Source organism: Pristis pectinata, chromosome 14, assembly GCF_009764475.1.
Source record: "Pristis pectinata isolate sPriPec2 chromosome 14, sPriPec2.1.pri, whole genome shotgun sequence".
NCBI lineage: Eukaryota > Metazoa > Chordata > Chondrichthyes > Rhinopristiformes > Pristidae > Pristis > Pristis pectinata.
Window position 1 is genome coordinate 28,004,600 of NC_067418.1, and position 14,099 is coordinate 28,018,698.

At 41.8% G+C, this 14,099-nt stretch overlaps 1 protein-coding gene across 1 annotated transcript in view; it reads left to right on the top strand.

The window, feature by feature from the left end:
• dennd2b (DENN domain containing 2B) overlaps positions 1-14,099 on the top strand; it is a 336,468-nt gene that overhangs the window by 284,459 nt on the left and 37,910 nt on the right. Inside the window, 4 exon segments of the mRNA XM_052028910.1 lie at positions 30-170; positions 1,838-1,882; positions 1,884-1,962; positions 1,965-1,986. Coding sequence (XP_051884870.1) covers positions 30-170; positions 1,838-1,882; positions 1,884-1,962; positions 1,965-1,986 — 287 coding nt within the window.

Sequence of the window (14,099 nt, forward strand, 5' to 3'; positions counted from 1 at the left end):
AAGAAATTCATGTTTTTTTTTTAAACCAGATTCTGGATGAAGTGGAGAGGCGGCGTGGGATTTCTGCTGCTCTGGTCCTATCGTTCATGAGGAGTCTCATGGAGTCGCCTTTTCCTGCACCTGGAAGGACTATAAAAGTCAAGACATTTCTACCAGGAGCTGGAAATGAGGTGTGTGATCCTCTGTTAATGGCCTATTCATGTATAGTCCAACAGAGATTAAAAATTAGAGCAAAGGTTTATGAGCAGCCAGCAGTGGATACATCTTTGCATACCAGCAAATTTATTGAATATTCTACACTGAGTTAAATCTTTAAGATAATCTTTGAGAGACACAAAAATCTCAAAGCACTCATTATTGTCTAAAGATCTACGTAAGTGCATTTATATCAAAGTTTGGTTGCAAAACTGAGCTGGCTGTGGATCATAAGACAATAATTCAAACAAGATGTCTATTATTCACAATCATGAAAAGAAAGCTGTATTTTTTAAATAGCAGTAAAACTGGGAGTCTAAATAACTTTCTTAACTTGTTGCCAGAAATGTGCTATTCCTTGTGTAACTATATTTAAAAATTGTATTCTCCATTTCATTGATTGTGTTCTGATGATGGTGATTTAGAACCTGAAAGTATACAGTATCATATGCATTCAGCTCCTCTGTAGCAATGATTAACATTGTTCCTGTAGTGCCACGGGAGCAAAATGCTTCCTAAATCTAATTACATGATCTAACTCTAAATAAGAGTCAATTGTCTGACATGTCAATTAAAGACAATGAAAAAAAACTAATCAAATTAGAGGGTTAATATTCAGCTGTTGGCTTTCATGGTGTATTTGCCATTATGACAATCATTTCTAAAGCATGGTAACAAGGAGCAAGATTATAATAATCGTTATTCCATCTGGTTCCCTATGAACTCAATGGATCGAACTCAATCAACCTTTGGATTCTTGAATATTGTAATACAGTTTCTGTATATAGTCCTTATAAGCTAAAATTGACTGAAAATTACTATTGGCAATATGAGTGAACAAATGTTTGAATGGATATTCTATATTTCAATCCCTGTGTTAAATGGTGAAGAGAGGAATGTCATACAATCTTTTAAACATACATTTCTGAACTTTACCTTATTTTAGTGTGGTGAAGAATATTTCAGTTATGTCTTATATAGAAACAGAACAGCACAGGAACAGGCCCTTTGGCCCACGATGTCTGTGCCAAACACTGCCAAATTAATTACATCTCTTCCATCTGCACATGGTCCATATCCTCCATTCCCTGCATATTCATGTGTCTATCTAAAGGCCTCTTAAACACCACTATCGTATTTGTCTCACCCCTACTGTAGCAGCTCTCTTATTGCACTTATTTGTGATATTAGCATTTTGTTTCCACAAAAGCATTACAGAGAGTCTAATTCCTGTGTCTTCTATTTTGTATTCCTTTGTGAGGTAGCATCTCCGCTAGCTATGCCATTGTGCCTTCTCTCACTAGTTCTCAGTGACCCAGGTTCAATCCTGACCCCTGGTGCTGTCTGTGTGGAGTTTTGTACATTCTCCATGGTGCGTTTCCCGGGACTCAGATTATCTTCCACATCCTGGAGAAACATGTGGGTTAGTAGTTTAATTGGTCACTGCAAATTGCCCCAGTGTGTAGGTGAGCAGGGGATGATGTTGATAGGAATGAGGGGAGAATAAGACGGGAATAGTGTAAATGGGTATTTGTTGGTCGGCACAGACCAAAGGCTTGTTTCTGTGCTGAATGACTCTTCAGGACCCTGCACTTCAGGACCCTGGACCTCTTCACTCTGACCACTGGCTTTATTGTTTCAGGTGATCGAGCTTCGTCGTCCCATGGACTCCCGGTTGGAGCATGTGGGATTTTGACTGCCTTTTCCGTTGTCTCAGCACACGTCAAGTTATCAGGGTGTTTGCTTCTCTGCTGCTTGAACGGCGGGTTTATTCATCGCAGATAAACTGAGGTAAAGGGTGGAATATATTTGTTTTCTTCAATGTTTCTTGAATACTGTGGTTCACATGAATAATGGAAATGTATCATGGTCATAATGTTATTTCCTTGAAAAGAAACATCCTTGTAATTATTTCATAGGATAACTCGAAAAAAAAGTCGGATTGATGTTATATTGTCACAGAAAATCATTCATCACGGAAACAGGCCCTTCCTCCACTGCGTCTGTGCTGACAATCAACACCCATCTAAACTAATCCCATCTTTCCTCTCACTTCCCATATACTCCCTCCTTTCCCATTCTTCTGCCACTCACCTACTTCAGGGACAAGTTTCGCAGCCAATTAGATCTAACTGACCTGCATGTCTTTGGATGTGGGGAGAAACCACACAGCACAGGGAGGAGGTGCAAGCTCCTCATAGACAGTACTCAGGGTCAAGATCGAACCCGGATCGCTGGAGCTGTGAGGCAGAATCTGCGAACTGTTTTGCCACTTGCACCACAGTAGAGTCATTACCTATGCATGGTAAATGCTTCTGTTAAAATCAAAGGCAGAGAAATTACAAACATATATTAAAAATATATAGTTTCACCTGAATATTTAAAGAAACTCTCACAAGGGAAAATATATCTGAAGCTAAGACATTTTGTTGTCTCTTTGCTGACGCATGATTCAATTGAGAGAGCTGTCAACTAAACCTGCTTTGACACCTACATCAAAACTAGTTAGTGATTTGTTACCAGACAATGTACCAAGAGCACTGCAGACTGACTAATCCTTCAATTTCCCCTCTCCCTTGTGACAGAAGCCAACATAAACTACTCAGAGCCTCACTGAGAAGTCCAGATAAAAGTTTATGGTATCGCTGTAGGTTTGGTGCTGTCTCTACTTGATGCTCATGTCCTTCCTCCTCGACTTGTATCAAAAGGGAAAAATAAAAATATCTGTGAAAAAATCTCATCTACTCGAGAGTTGTTTAAGAGCACTATCTACAAACTCTAACTGCTAAGAGTCATATGTTTATGGACTAGAATGTTTGTGTTGTTTGGTACAATATTTTTTGCTCTGGATAAATGTAGAAAGTTGGAAGAATAAACAGCATGTACGCATTTTTGTTTGCTGTACATGTCAACAGGAGGAGGAAACATGTTTTAAGTGATGGAAAAGGAATGTGAGGCATTTCACAAATACAACCAATATTGCAGTCATTCCAAACAGAAATTGAAATTGTTTATGAGGGTAGAGTAGTCTTGCACAGAGATAATAAGAGGTTGTCAAGTATGTGTGTTTACTGCTCCTACTGAGTTCTAATAGCAGTGTTGGGTTGTTGTACTCAATACAGTTTGCCTGTTACATCCTGTCTCTTGATATCTTCTAGCACAAAGGGGGCATAGACAAAATTTTCTTTTTGTTTCCTCTCCATGATTTTCAATGTTCTGATTGAGGAGAACAACTACGGAGAGATTCATTCTTATCGAGCTGTGCCAAATATCAGTTCTAAAGGTACCAATGTTAACTTTCGGGCTAGATCTCGCTGTCTTCAGTTGTTGCCTAATGACCTGGTCCATATGTGGAGGGCCTGTCTTCCTGGCCTCGAGTGCCCTGGACAACAGAGCCTCCAGCAGTACACTTGGGCAGTTACACCCCTAAGGAATCTCTGAAATCTTTAACAGCTGGCAAAAGCCTGCCCCTGACTTACTGGCTGTCAAACTGTAAGTGTATCTAAATGTCTCTGACGTTATAATCCTTAAAGTAAATAATTTAAAAAAATTAAGTTTTTAGGGATGATAAATTAAAATGTGATTAAAACCCCCAAAAGAACATACTTTGTTCTTTGCTTTCTTACTCACAGCCCTACAATCCCCATTGAAATCAGCAGGGTCTCTGATTCTCTGCTAGGTATCCTCTGTGGAAGGATCTGAGATCAGATGCTTGGGACCCTCAGCAAGATGGAACTCCGTTGCTGGACTCTGTGTGGTGTTCAGTGGCACGGTGAACTGGCAGGTTCAACAATTCATATCTTTTCAGCAAGTCTGGCATTTGAACGCATGCGTGAAAGTACTGTCCAGAACTGCTGGGATTTCCAAGCCAACGTTTACCTACAAACCTGAAGTTATCTTTCTTTCATGCCCCCACTCCCAACCTGTTGAGTTTCAGAGAAGGGTACTGTATATCACAGCTGGTATTATTTTATGTCACTGGTTTACGCATTAAGATTTTATTATTTTAGCACAGTTGTCAGTCTGTTTAAAGTAGTATAGAGTTCATTTTTGCGCTTGTAATGGTAGAACAGAGAGCATTATTTCCTCCTCCTTTCCAGTGTTAGAAGTTTTATGGGCTTATGAAAGTTAGAGAGCGTCACAAGGGGCTGATTACATGAACACATGCATATGAGTATTTATGTACACCAGTGCACGCGTGTGGATAGCTGCCTTTAATATCCAACATCTGCAACAGGAGACAGGAAGACTGTGTCTGCCCACTCACAATTTTTTTGCACCACATGTTCCACTGGCCGTACTGCGTAAGCAGACCAAGACTAAAACAAACTGAGGCCTTCTCAGTAGACAACGAAAAGAAAAACAAAATGCACAAATCAAAACTAGATTGTTACAGTGTACCTTGAAATGGAGTAGGGATTTTGGCCGAGCAATTGAACATTGCACCTGTTTTTCTATACGTAAATCACTCAAAAAATAATTTTTCCCATGTTTTGAAGTGTTTGCATTGATTTATGTTGAAGTCCTGCCCCTTGGGAAATTGGACTGGCACTTCCTGTTGCGATTCACCGTAACGATAGTGTTATGCATTGTCACATATTGCATATGTATTAATGTCGTCAATGTGTGCATGGCCCCCATTAAACACTTAGCAACAGAAATTGGATCAAAAAGCCCCAACCTACAACCTTTATTCTTAGCTCTTAATAAATCAAGGAAAGCACCATACTTAAACTAATGAATTATGGAAACATGAGTGATTTAAAGTGAACTGTTTGGCCATAATCTTGTACTTCAGAACTTGCCCATCCATTCATTTTAATGTATTAACAATGTCATTGCCTGCACCCTGAGCACTGATTGAAGCACCTGTACACTGTCATCTTTAGTTCATGGAAGCATGTATCTGTGGCCCCAATGCTGCCGCTGCCTGTGGGACCTGGGGCCTGTAGCATGGGGTGTGATTGGTCCATTCACTCTATCAGTGAGGTACGCCATTACCACCTGCCCCCATTCCTCACCTCTATTTTCCATGATTTCCTCCCCCCCCCTCCCCATGCCAGCCTGAGTTTGCCATGGAGAGAGTTCTTTAATTCCACAAATCAGCATACAAATGACATAGCAACTGCCTGCTTAATTATGTGGGTCAGGCTTTAATGGTTCTTAAAGGGAGAAAACTGCGATGAGGACTTTTTCAAGCCAGATGTGCAAGCATTTCTTGGAATTCTCCGACTTGGTGCTAGGATAAAAGTTAGTGCCTATTTCACTTCATGCACCAAAAGTGGGTGAAATCCAGTTTCTAGGATTTATCTCTGCATCCTCCTAGTGTGTGCCTGGTCTCGAATGAAAGAAGTTAATACTGGCAGAGTGGAAATCTATTCCATTCACCAGCATTGATGTCTCTCATTCTGATGAGCAACATATGACATAGCTGATCTTTGATGCATGCATAGTTTTACAGTACCATTCGTTTGTTTTATTTTTTGCATGGTTCGTAAAGATACAGTTTCCTGTCAATGGCTAAGCATTTCTAGTCTCTAAATGTTAGGAAGTATAATCACACTCTGCAGAAAGTGGCTTCCATATGCTTGTATAGAGAATAATAAAGATTACTCAAATATTTTCTGCGTTCGTGTACAGAAACCAATTTGGTATATTTGCCCCTTTAGTACTTCTGCTCTAAGTGTAAGCTTTCCAGAGCCAATTTCCAGCTTTTCCCTTTGTTCAGTGCATAACAATTAGAGAGGAGCAGCTCATGATAACGACGTGTATTTACATAGGACCTTTCAAAGAGAGAAACCTCCCAAAGCTCCTTACAGAAGTCAAAATAGACAACATTTCTGTAAAGTACAGGAGGAGCAAATATTGGAAGAGCTCTTGCTCGGTAGCACCCATTATTTTGGAGTCTCAAAATGGTGTCTACGCTGCACGCACATATTTTGATGGTGAATCATGCTGAACTCCACATTGGTGAGGGTCTATAATGCACAATGACTACAAGGCACAAATACACATGGTAGGCAAATAATGACTTTAATTGGCATACAAAACCCAGCAAGCCAGTCAGTGACCTCTATTAACCTCACGTTGCTGAAAACTGCAGCAGGAAAACAGAACCCTCCACCCCCACCATTGGCACTGATTAAAGGGATCATTCGCCATTTGCAGGTCAGTTGCTGATCTGTTCTGTCTGCTGTTATGATTTTGCTGCTTTCTATAGTTTTAAGTTACAAAGACTTACAGGAAGTGGTGTAGTACACGTTGATGGAATTTCTATTTGACCTCAGGGTTAACTTATTTGCTCCCAGACACAAATGGATTAGTAGCCATTCCCCTTAGAACATAATGTGATGTGGAGAATAAACAAAGGAAACAGAGAGCAGCCGGAGTTGCTGGAAGACGAGTGAGGAGGAAGATTCTGAAAAGACAGCTGTACCAGCCCAGGCTGATCAGGAAGCGATTCTCTCAAAGAAACCCAAGCAAAAAATAATTTGCAAGACAAGGTATTTGCGAGAGAAGGAAGCAGGCTTTAAGTGGTACAGGCTAGGTTGAATCGTTGCTAGCTATTGGCTTCTTGCTCAGCCAGTGGTGTTCACTGCTGGGACACATCAACATGAGAGGGGGGTTCAATATCCTGAGCAGTTCTGACAAAGGGTTTCTCCACAGATGTTGCCTGACCTGATGAGTATTTCCAGCAATTTTTCCTTTTATTTCATTGAATGACACAGTTATTTTAGACCAGGTGCCAAATTATTCAAATGGTCAGGCACATTCAGCTGACCAGCTTCCTGCATTGCAATTAGAGGGCGCCCATTGTCGGTCGCTTCTCAATGGTCCGGGTTCAGGGGCTTTTAATTTTAGCCCCCACAGTTTGTGAAGCAGGATTCTTACTCACAAACACATGTGGAATTGGGTCTGCGAATTAGGGAAAATTGAGATTTTGAGGTGTACTAATATCTCACTACTCAATTGCATTATCGTCCCTGTTCCCACTGGGATCGTTGCTTCATCCCCACTTTGCGTTTACAAAGGGTTGCTGGCGGACTTTTCCTCTTGATGATCTGTACCATCACCATGTCCCTGGAATGATAGTGGACTCTGGAAGTAGTGATAATAGTCCTGATGGCTCACCGATCCACCATTTCTCCTTCCAGCACAACCTTTGAAGGGCTGCAATCTCAAGGAAATCTCTTCTGATCTTCATGGCATTTTTGTCCTGAACACCTCTTGCAGTGGAGCAGAGGTGTCTCTGTGGCACCAAGCTTTAGTGCCTGGACAATGGGAGCAGGGATCTTGCAAAGAAGTGACTGTGCATATCTCATGAACCCCAACCCAGGGAAGCTGCTGAAGAGCATTGAAAGAGAGGGCAGAAAGACATCTGCTTGGAGTGAAAGGGGTGGTGGTTAGAGTAAGCGGAGGGTGACGGATTTCCAAAATTGACCCAATTGACCACTGCCAACGGGGAAATATCTGGTCGAGCATCCACCAAATTAGTGAACTGTTTTCTTCAGTCATTCTCAGGTTGTCTCAAGACCCACCTTTATCGCCTATCACTTGCTAGCTGAGAGGTTGAAGAAACACCTTCCCTAACTTTGTGATTTACAAAGACACTTCAAAAGGTTGTTAAATGTCACCTGCTAGATGCTGTACTTGAGTTACCTATAGGTAGGACTGGGTAATGATGAGAGACTTTTTTTCCTCAAGTAAGGAGGGAACTTTTTTTCCATCAGTAAGCCAGTTGTATTTTTACATCAATCTAACAGTTTTGCTGTCCGTATTTTAGTGGTATCAAATTTTCATTTCAATATTCTTATTAACTGAATTCAAATTCTCAAACCCTCCATGGGGAGAATTTGAATTTGCATTTGCATTCTTTGAATTATTAGCCCAGGCATCTGGATATATCCACTTCCATTAATGAGCACATGCACTGAGAGATTTTTAAAATACGTATGAATTCATTAGACAAACCCAGACAAAGTCACAAGAAATCTCACAGATATTCTCTCAGCAGCAGTACTGAGCTAAAGCAGCAGTTGGGTGGGTTGGTGGAAAGTTTTTTTATGAAGTAGATATCATCTCTAAATTGTTTGGAAAGCAGTCTAAACAAACACAGGCAAGAAGTCCTTCTGACAGCTAATGACAGCATTCGGAAGGTATGTACTTCACTTACAGTTTGTTCCTTTGCTCCCCATTTTCGCAGAGGCCCCATTTGTTCTGTCAAACATGTTGGAAATTTGTCCTCATAGTTCATTTGTCCTTGAAGTTGATAATTAAAATGGATAGCAACATCTGGAACTCATCAAAGAAATATTTCACCTTGGAACTGCAATGTAACAATTTAGCCCCCAGTTATTGACCACTTGATTCTCTTTCCCAAACTGTGTCCTTTGCCTTACTATAATTAACTAATGGGGTTATGGATGTTAATTAAAGTGGTTTATGTTGATAACAAGTCCTCTTCAAAGATTTCTCTATAACTTGTTAATGGTTACGGCAACATTCCAAAAATGTAGGAAGTTCATGTTTAGTTCATTCCTGGAATACCCTTAATTTAGAAATGCTTCATTATTTGAAGACATGAGGAGCTACAGTAAGTTGGTTGGAGTTTGTGGACGGATTGCCACAAAGTGGCTGGAAGGAAAACAGGAAGTCCTACCAAATACACAGCAAGCCTGTTCAAAAATGAAGGAGGAATGACATATTGTTGTGGGTGGGTTCCTTGCAATTACCTTGCTTTCAAAAATTATAGATCATATATCGAAGGCTGAAGTTCCATGGTTCATCACTTTTGATATTTTTCAGGCTAATAGCAATGCATTGAGTGTTTATTAAGGGCTATTTCATAAAGGGAAACAGGAAGCTCTTAAACATCAATAACAAGAAACCTCTCACCTTCCCTTTTGCTGAGAGAGAGGTGCAGCTGACCACTAAAAGCCACAATAATGAACTAAACCTTTTACAAATGTTGTTCTATTTGTTTTAATACACGTTGGCTTTGAAATTCAGACAGGTAAGCTTTTATCCCCCAGAGCTACACATCTTAAAATCAGTTTTTCCAGACTGGAACACAATTACGACCATCCCCGAGTCAAATTGCTTCACTCCAGAAATTTGACCAAACATTTGCATTGGATGATTAGTCATGTACTTTTTGACATGGCTTCCATATCAGATGTGCATTAAATGATACCATTCCCCCCGCACATTCCTTTGGGAACTTTACTCAACAAATTAGCACATCTTGTTGTAAGGAGCATCTGACTGTGACCAGGCTTTAATAATTCCTAATTGTGAGGGGATTAGTAATGTTGACCCCTAATTCCTCACAATCCACCCAAACTCCTCCATCAACTTGACCTCCAATTGCCCTGACCCCTCTGTGTCTCCAGCTACCCTAACCTCCCAACTGAGGCCTCAATTTCTTACCTCCACCCACCTCCCAACAAGACAGTGATCTTCAGCAGGGGGATGGGAACCAGAGCACCAGGTCAGAAAGTGGAGGGATTGAGAGAAAGGTAGATGTCAGGGCCAGTAAAAACAGGCAGAAGCAAAGTAATAGACACGATGGGATGGACAGTTTGAAGTGTGTGTATTTGAATGCCAGGAGTATTATGGGTAAGGGTGATGAACTTAGAGCATGGATCAGTACATGGAACTATGATGTTGTGGCCATAACAGAGACTTGGTTGAGAGAGGGATAGGAATGGGTGCTTAATGTTCCAGGGTTTCAATGTTTTAGAAAAGATAGGGAGGTAAAGGGGGGGGGTGGGGGGGGGGGGGGTTGCACGACTAATCAGCGACAATATAACAGCTGCACAATATACATAGGAGACATAATGGAGGGCTGGTCCACTGGGTCTATATGGGGTAGAACTCAAAAATAAGAATGGTGCAATCACTCTGATGGGATTATACTACAGACCCCCCAACAGCCACCGGGACATTGAGGAACAAATATGCAGGCAGATTAGCGAAAGGTATAAAACTAATAGGGTTGTTGTCGTGGGTGACTTCAACTTTCCTTATATAAACTGGGGCGTCCTTAGTGCAAGAGGTTTGTGCAAGGGGCAGAATTTGTTAGGTGCATCCAGGAGGGTTTCTAAAATCAATATATAGATAGTCCAAGGGGAGGAGGGGCCGTACTGGACCTGGTGTTGGGTAACGAGCCTGGCCAGGGGACTGACCTTCCAGTGGGAGAACAGTTAGGGAACAGTGACCGCAACTCCTTAAATTTTATAGATAAGGATAAATATGGACCTTGCAGGAGAGTATTAAGTTGGAGCAGGGCAAATTACGGAAGCATTAGGCAGGAATTAGGGAGAATTAATTGGGAACAGCTGTTTTTGGGCAAGTCCACATTCTGACATGTGGAGGGTGCTTAAAGACCAGATGAGTACAGGACAGGTATGTTCCAGTAGGAAGGAAGGACAAGGATGGTAAGGTAAAAGAACCTTGGATGTCAAGAGAGGTGGTGAATTTAGTCAAGAAGAAAAAGGAAAAGTATGTAAAGTGTAGGAAGCTGGGATCAAACAGAGCACTTGAAGATTATAAAGAAGCCAGAAAGGAACTCAAGAAGGGAATTAGGAATGCCAGGAGGGGCCATAAAAAGTCCTTGACAAATAGGATTAAAGAGAATCCCAAGGCATTCTGTACATACATCAAGAGCAAGAGGATAACTAGGGAGAGGGTAGGACTACTCGAGGATAAAGGAGGGAACATGTGCTTGGAAGTGGAGGATGTGGATGAGGTCTTTAATGAGTACGTTGCATCAGTTTTTACCAAGGAGAAGGACGTGGAGGATAGGGAGACCAGTGCTGAGCATGCTATTATGCTGGGGCATTTCAAGATAAAGGAGGAGGTAGTGTTGGGTCTCTTAAAGAACATTAAGGTGGATAAGTCCACAGGGCCTGATGGGATATACCCCAGGTTATTGAGAGAGGCAAGAGATGAGGTTGCTGGGGCCTTGACCAATATGTTCATATCCTCTTTTGCCACAAACGAGGTCCTGGGGGACTGGCGAGTAGCTAATGTTGTTCCATCAAGAAGGGAAACAGGGATAATCCTGGTAACTATAGACCGCTGAGTCTCATATCAGTACTAGGGAAGTTACAGGAGAGGATTCTTAGGGATAGGATTTATAAGCATTTGGAAAACCATAGCCTAATTAGGGACAGTCAGCATGGCTTTGTGCAGCATGGTTGTGCCTTACTAACTTGATTGAGTTTTTTGACGGGGGTGATTGATGAAGGTGGAGCTGTGGATGTTGTCTACATACAGTTTAGCAAGGTGTTTGACAAGATCCCTCATGGGAGGCTCATGCAGAAGATTAAGATACATGGGGTCCATGATGAATTGGCCGTTTGGATTCAGAACTGGATTGCCCATAGAAGACAGAGGGTAGTGGTCAATGGGACTTATTCTAGCTGGAGGTCTGTGACTAGTGGTGTTCCTCAGGGATCCACACTGAGACCTCTGCTGTTTGTGATGTATATAAATGACCTGGATGAAAATGTACATGGGGGGGGGGGGGTTTGTAAGTTTGCAGATGATACAAAGATTGGTGGTGGTGTGGATAGCGTAGGAGACTGGCAAAGGATACAGCGGGATAGAGATCAGTTGCAGATATAGGCGGAGAAATGGCAGATGGCGTTCACCCCGGCCAAATGTGAAGTGTTGCACCTTGGGAGATCAAATGTAAAGAGACAGTACAGTGTTAATGGCAAGACCCTTAACAGTGTTGATGAGCAGAGGGATCTTGGGGTCCAAGTTCATAGCTCCCTGAAAGTGGCTACACAGGTTAATAGGGCGGTAAAGAAGGTGTATGGCTTGCTTGCCTTCATTAGTCAAGGCATTGCGTTCAAGAGTCAGGAAGTTATGCTGCAGCTTTATAAAACTTTAGTTAGGCCGCACTGGAGTATTGCATTCAGTTCTGGTCACCCCATTATAGGAAGGATGTCGAGGCTTTGGAGAGGGTGCAGAAGAGGTTTACCAAGATGCTACCTGGATTAGAGGGCATGTGCTATTAGCATAGGTTGGACAAACTTGGGTTGTTCTCTCTGCAGCGGTGGAGGCTGAGGCAAGATCTGATAGAAGTTTATAAGATTATGAGAGCCACAGACAGGGTAGACAGCCGGTATCTTTTCCCCAGGATTGAAATGTCTAATGCCAGAGGGCATGCATTTAAGGTGATAGGGGGTAAGTTCAAAGGAGATGTGTGGGGTAAATTTTTTACACAGAGAGTGGTGGGTGCCTGGAATGTGCTGCCTGGGGTGGTGGTGGAGGCAAATACCATAGGGGTGCGCAAGGAGCTCTTGGATAGGCATGTGAATGTGAGGGAAATGGTAGGATATGGACACTGTGTAGGCAGAAAGGATTAGTAATTTTATTACTAATGTAATTGGTTCGGCTCAACATTGTGCGCCGAAGGGCCTGTTCCTGTGCTGTACTGTTCTATGTTCTAAGTTCTATATGTTAAATCTTCAGCAACTCTCAAAGGCACTTAGACAGGTACATGGATAGGTTTAGAGGGATATGGGGCAAATGGGCATCTTGGTCAGCATGGACCGGTTGAGCCAAAGGGCCTTTTTCTGTGCTGTATGACTCCCACAGGTCCCAGTTGGACCTGCAACCACCAACCCTCTTTCACTTTCCTTTGTCCCAGACACAGAGGAAAGTGTGCAGCTGCAACTCTGTAGCAACTGAGGTGTTCAGCCTAATGTACCATTGAAGTTTGTAATTTTTGGTCAATGATCAAAGTGGTCATTGGAAAACCCAGGCAACAACACTTTAGTGTGCCACTTAAGGGGTCACATCAGCTGTTAAGCTCTTTTGTGTAAAACTGCGGGGGAGGGAGGTGGGGGAAGGGTGTAATTTATACACAAATCACAATGAAGAGAACTATATGAATGTAAAAGCAACAAGGAATGTTAACATACAGGTTTTGTAGGGTCAATTACCCATCTATTTCTGAAATTTCCCAGGATTATGGTGTAATTAAGAAACATCATTAAGTTGGAACGTCATTAGGATCCCAGAGGATCTTACTGTTTGGCTGTTCTGTTTATTATATCAACTTGTGCCATTCTTGTGAAATTTTACTGGAATGGTTGCATGTTGCCCTGCCCTTTTTTTGGCCTGTCACTGCTAAATACTTGTTGAGATCCTGAAACTGTAAACATATTGATCCTCCTGAGCAGACAATAAATAGGAGAACAATGTAAATGCTGGAAAAGAGAAACTAAACCAGGGCTGAGAAAACAAAAGTATGCCCAAAAGAGTGATTGTTTACAGACTCCAGAGTTGCAATGACAATGAAGAAATTCATTATCTGCGGTCTCAACTGAGAAGTTAGTACAATAAGGTGATGGAACCGGACAACCGTTAAATAATTTTAAAGCTGTTATATTGTGGACATCTGATTCACTATAAAGCAATAAATTAATTGAGCAATGCAGATTATAGAATGGAGGGAAATAAAAATACTCAATATGAAATATCTAAGGAGTTGTGAAGAATTTTGCCAGTAAGTTGGATTTCAGCCTTTCATGTGGTTCTGTTTTGTATAGAGCTCAGGCACAATTGGAATCCCTGCAAAAATTTGGCATAAACTCACTTAAAACAGTGCTATGGCAGACTGCACTAAGAATGATGCAGTAAAGTGGAATGTGTATAGTTCCCATTGGGAACTCCCTGAAAATCTTGCAACTGTCATGTTATTGTCACATCACACTTTAAAGAAGTTCTTCCCATGGCAGCCACGGAATGACTGTCATGGAGCTAAGAGAAAACACAGGCAAAAAGGCAGACTCCTGTTTCTGTAGGCTCTTCCCATGCAATGGTCTGCCCTGGTCGAGTCCCAAGCCAAGAGTGACCCCACATTACTGCGAGGTACGGCATGATCA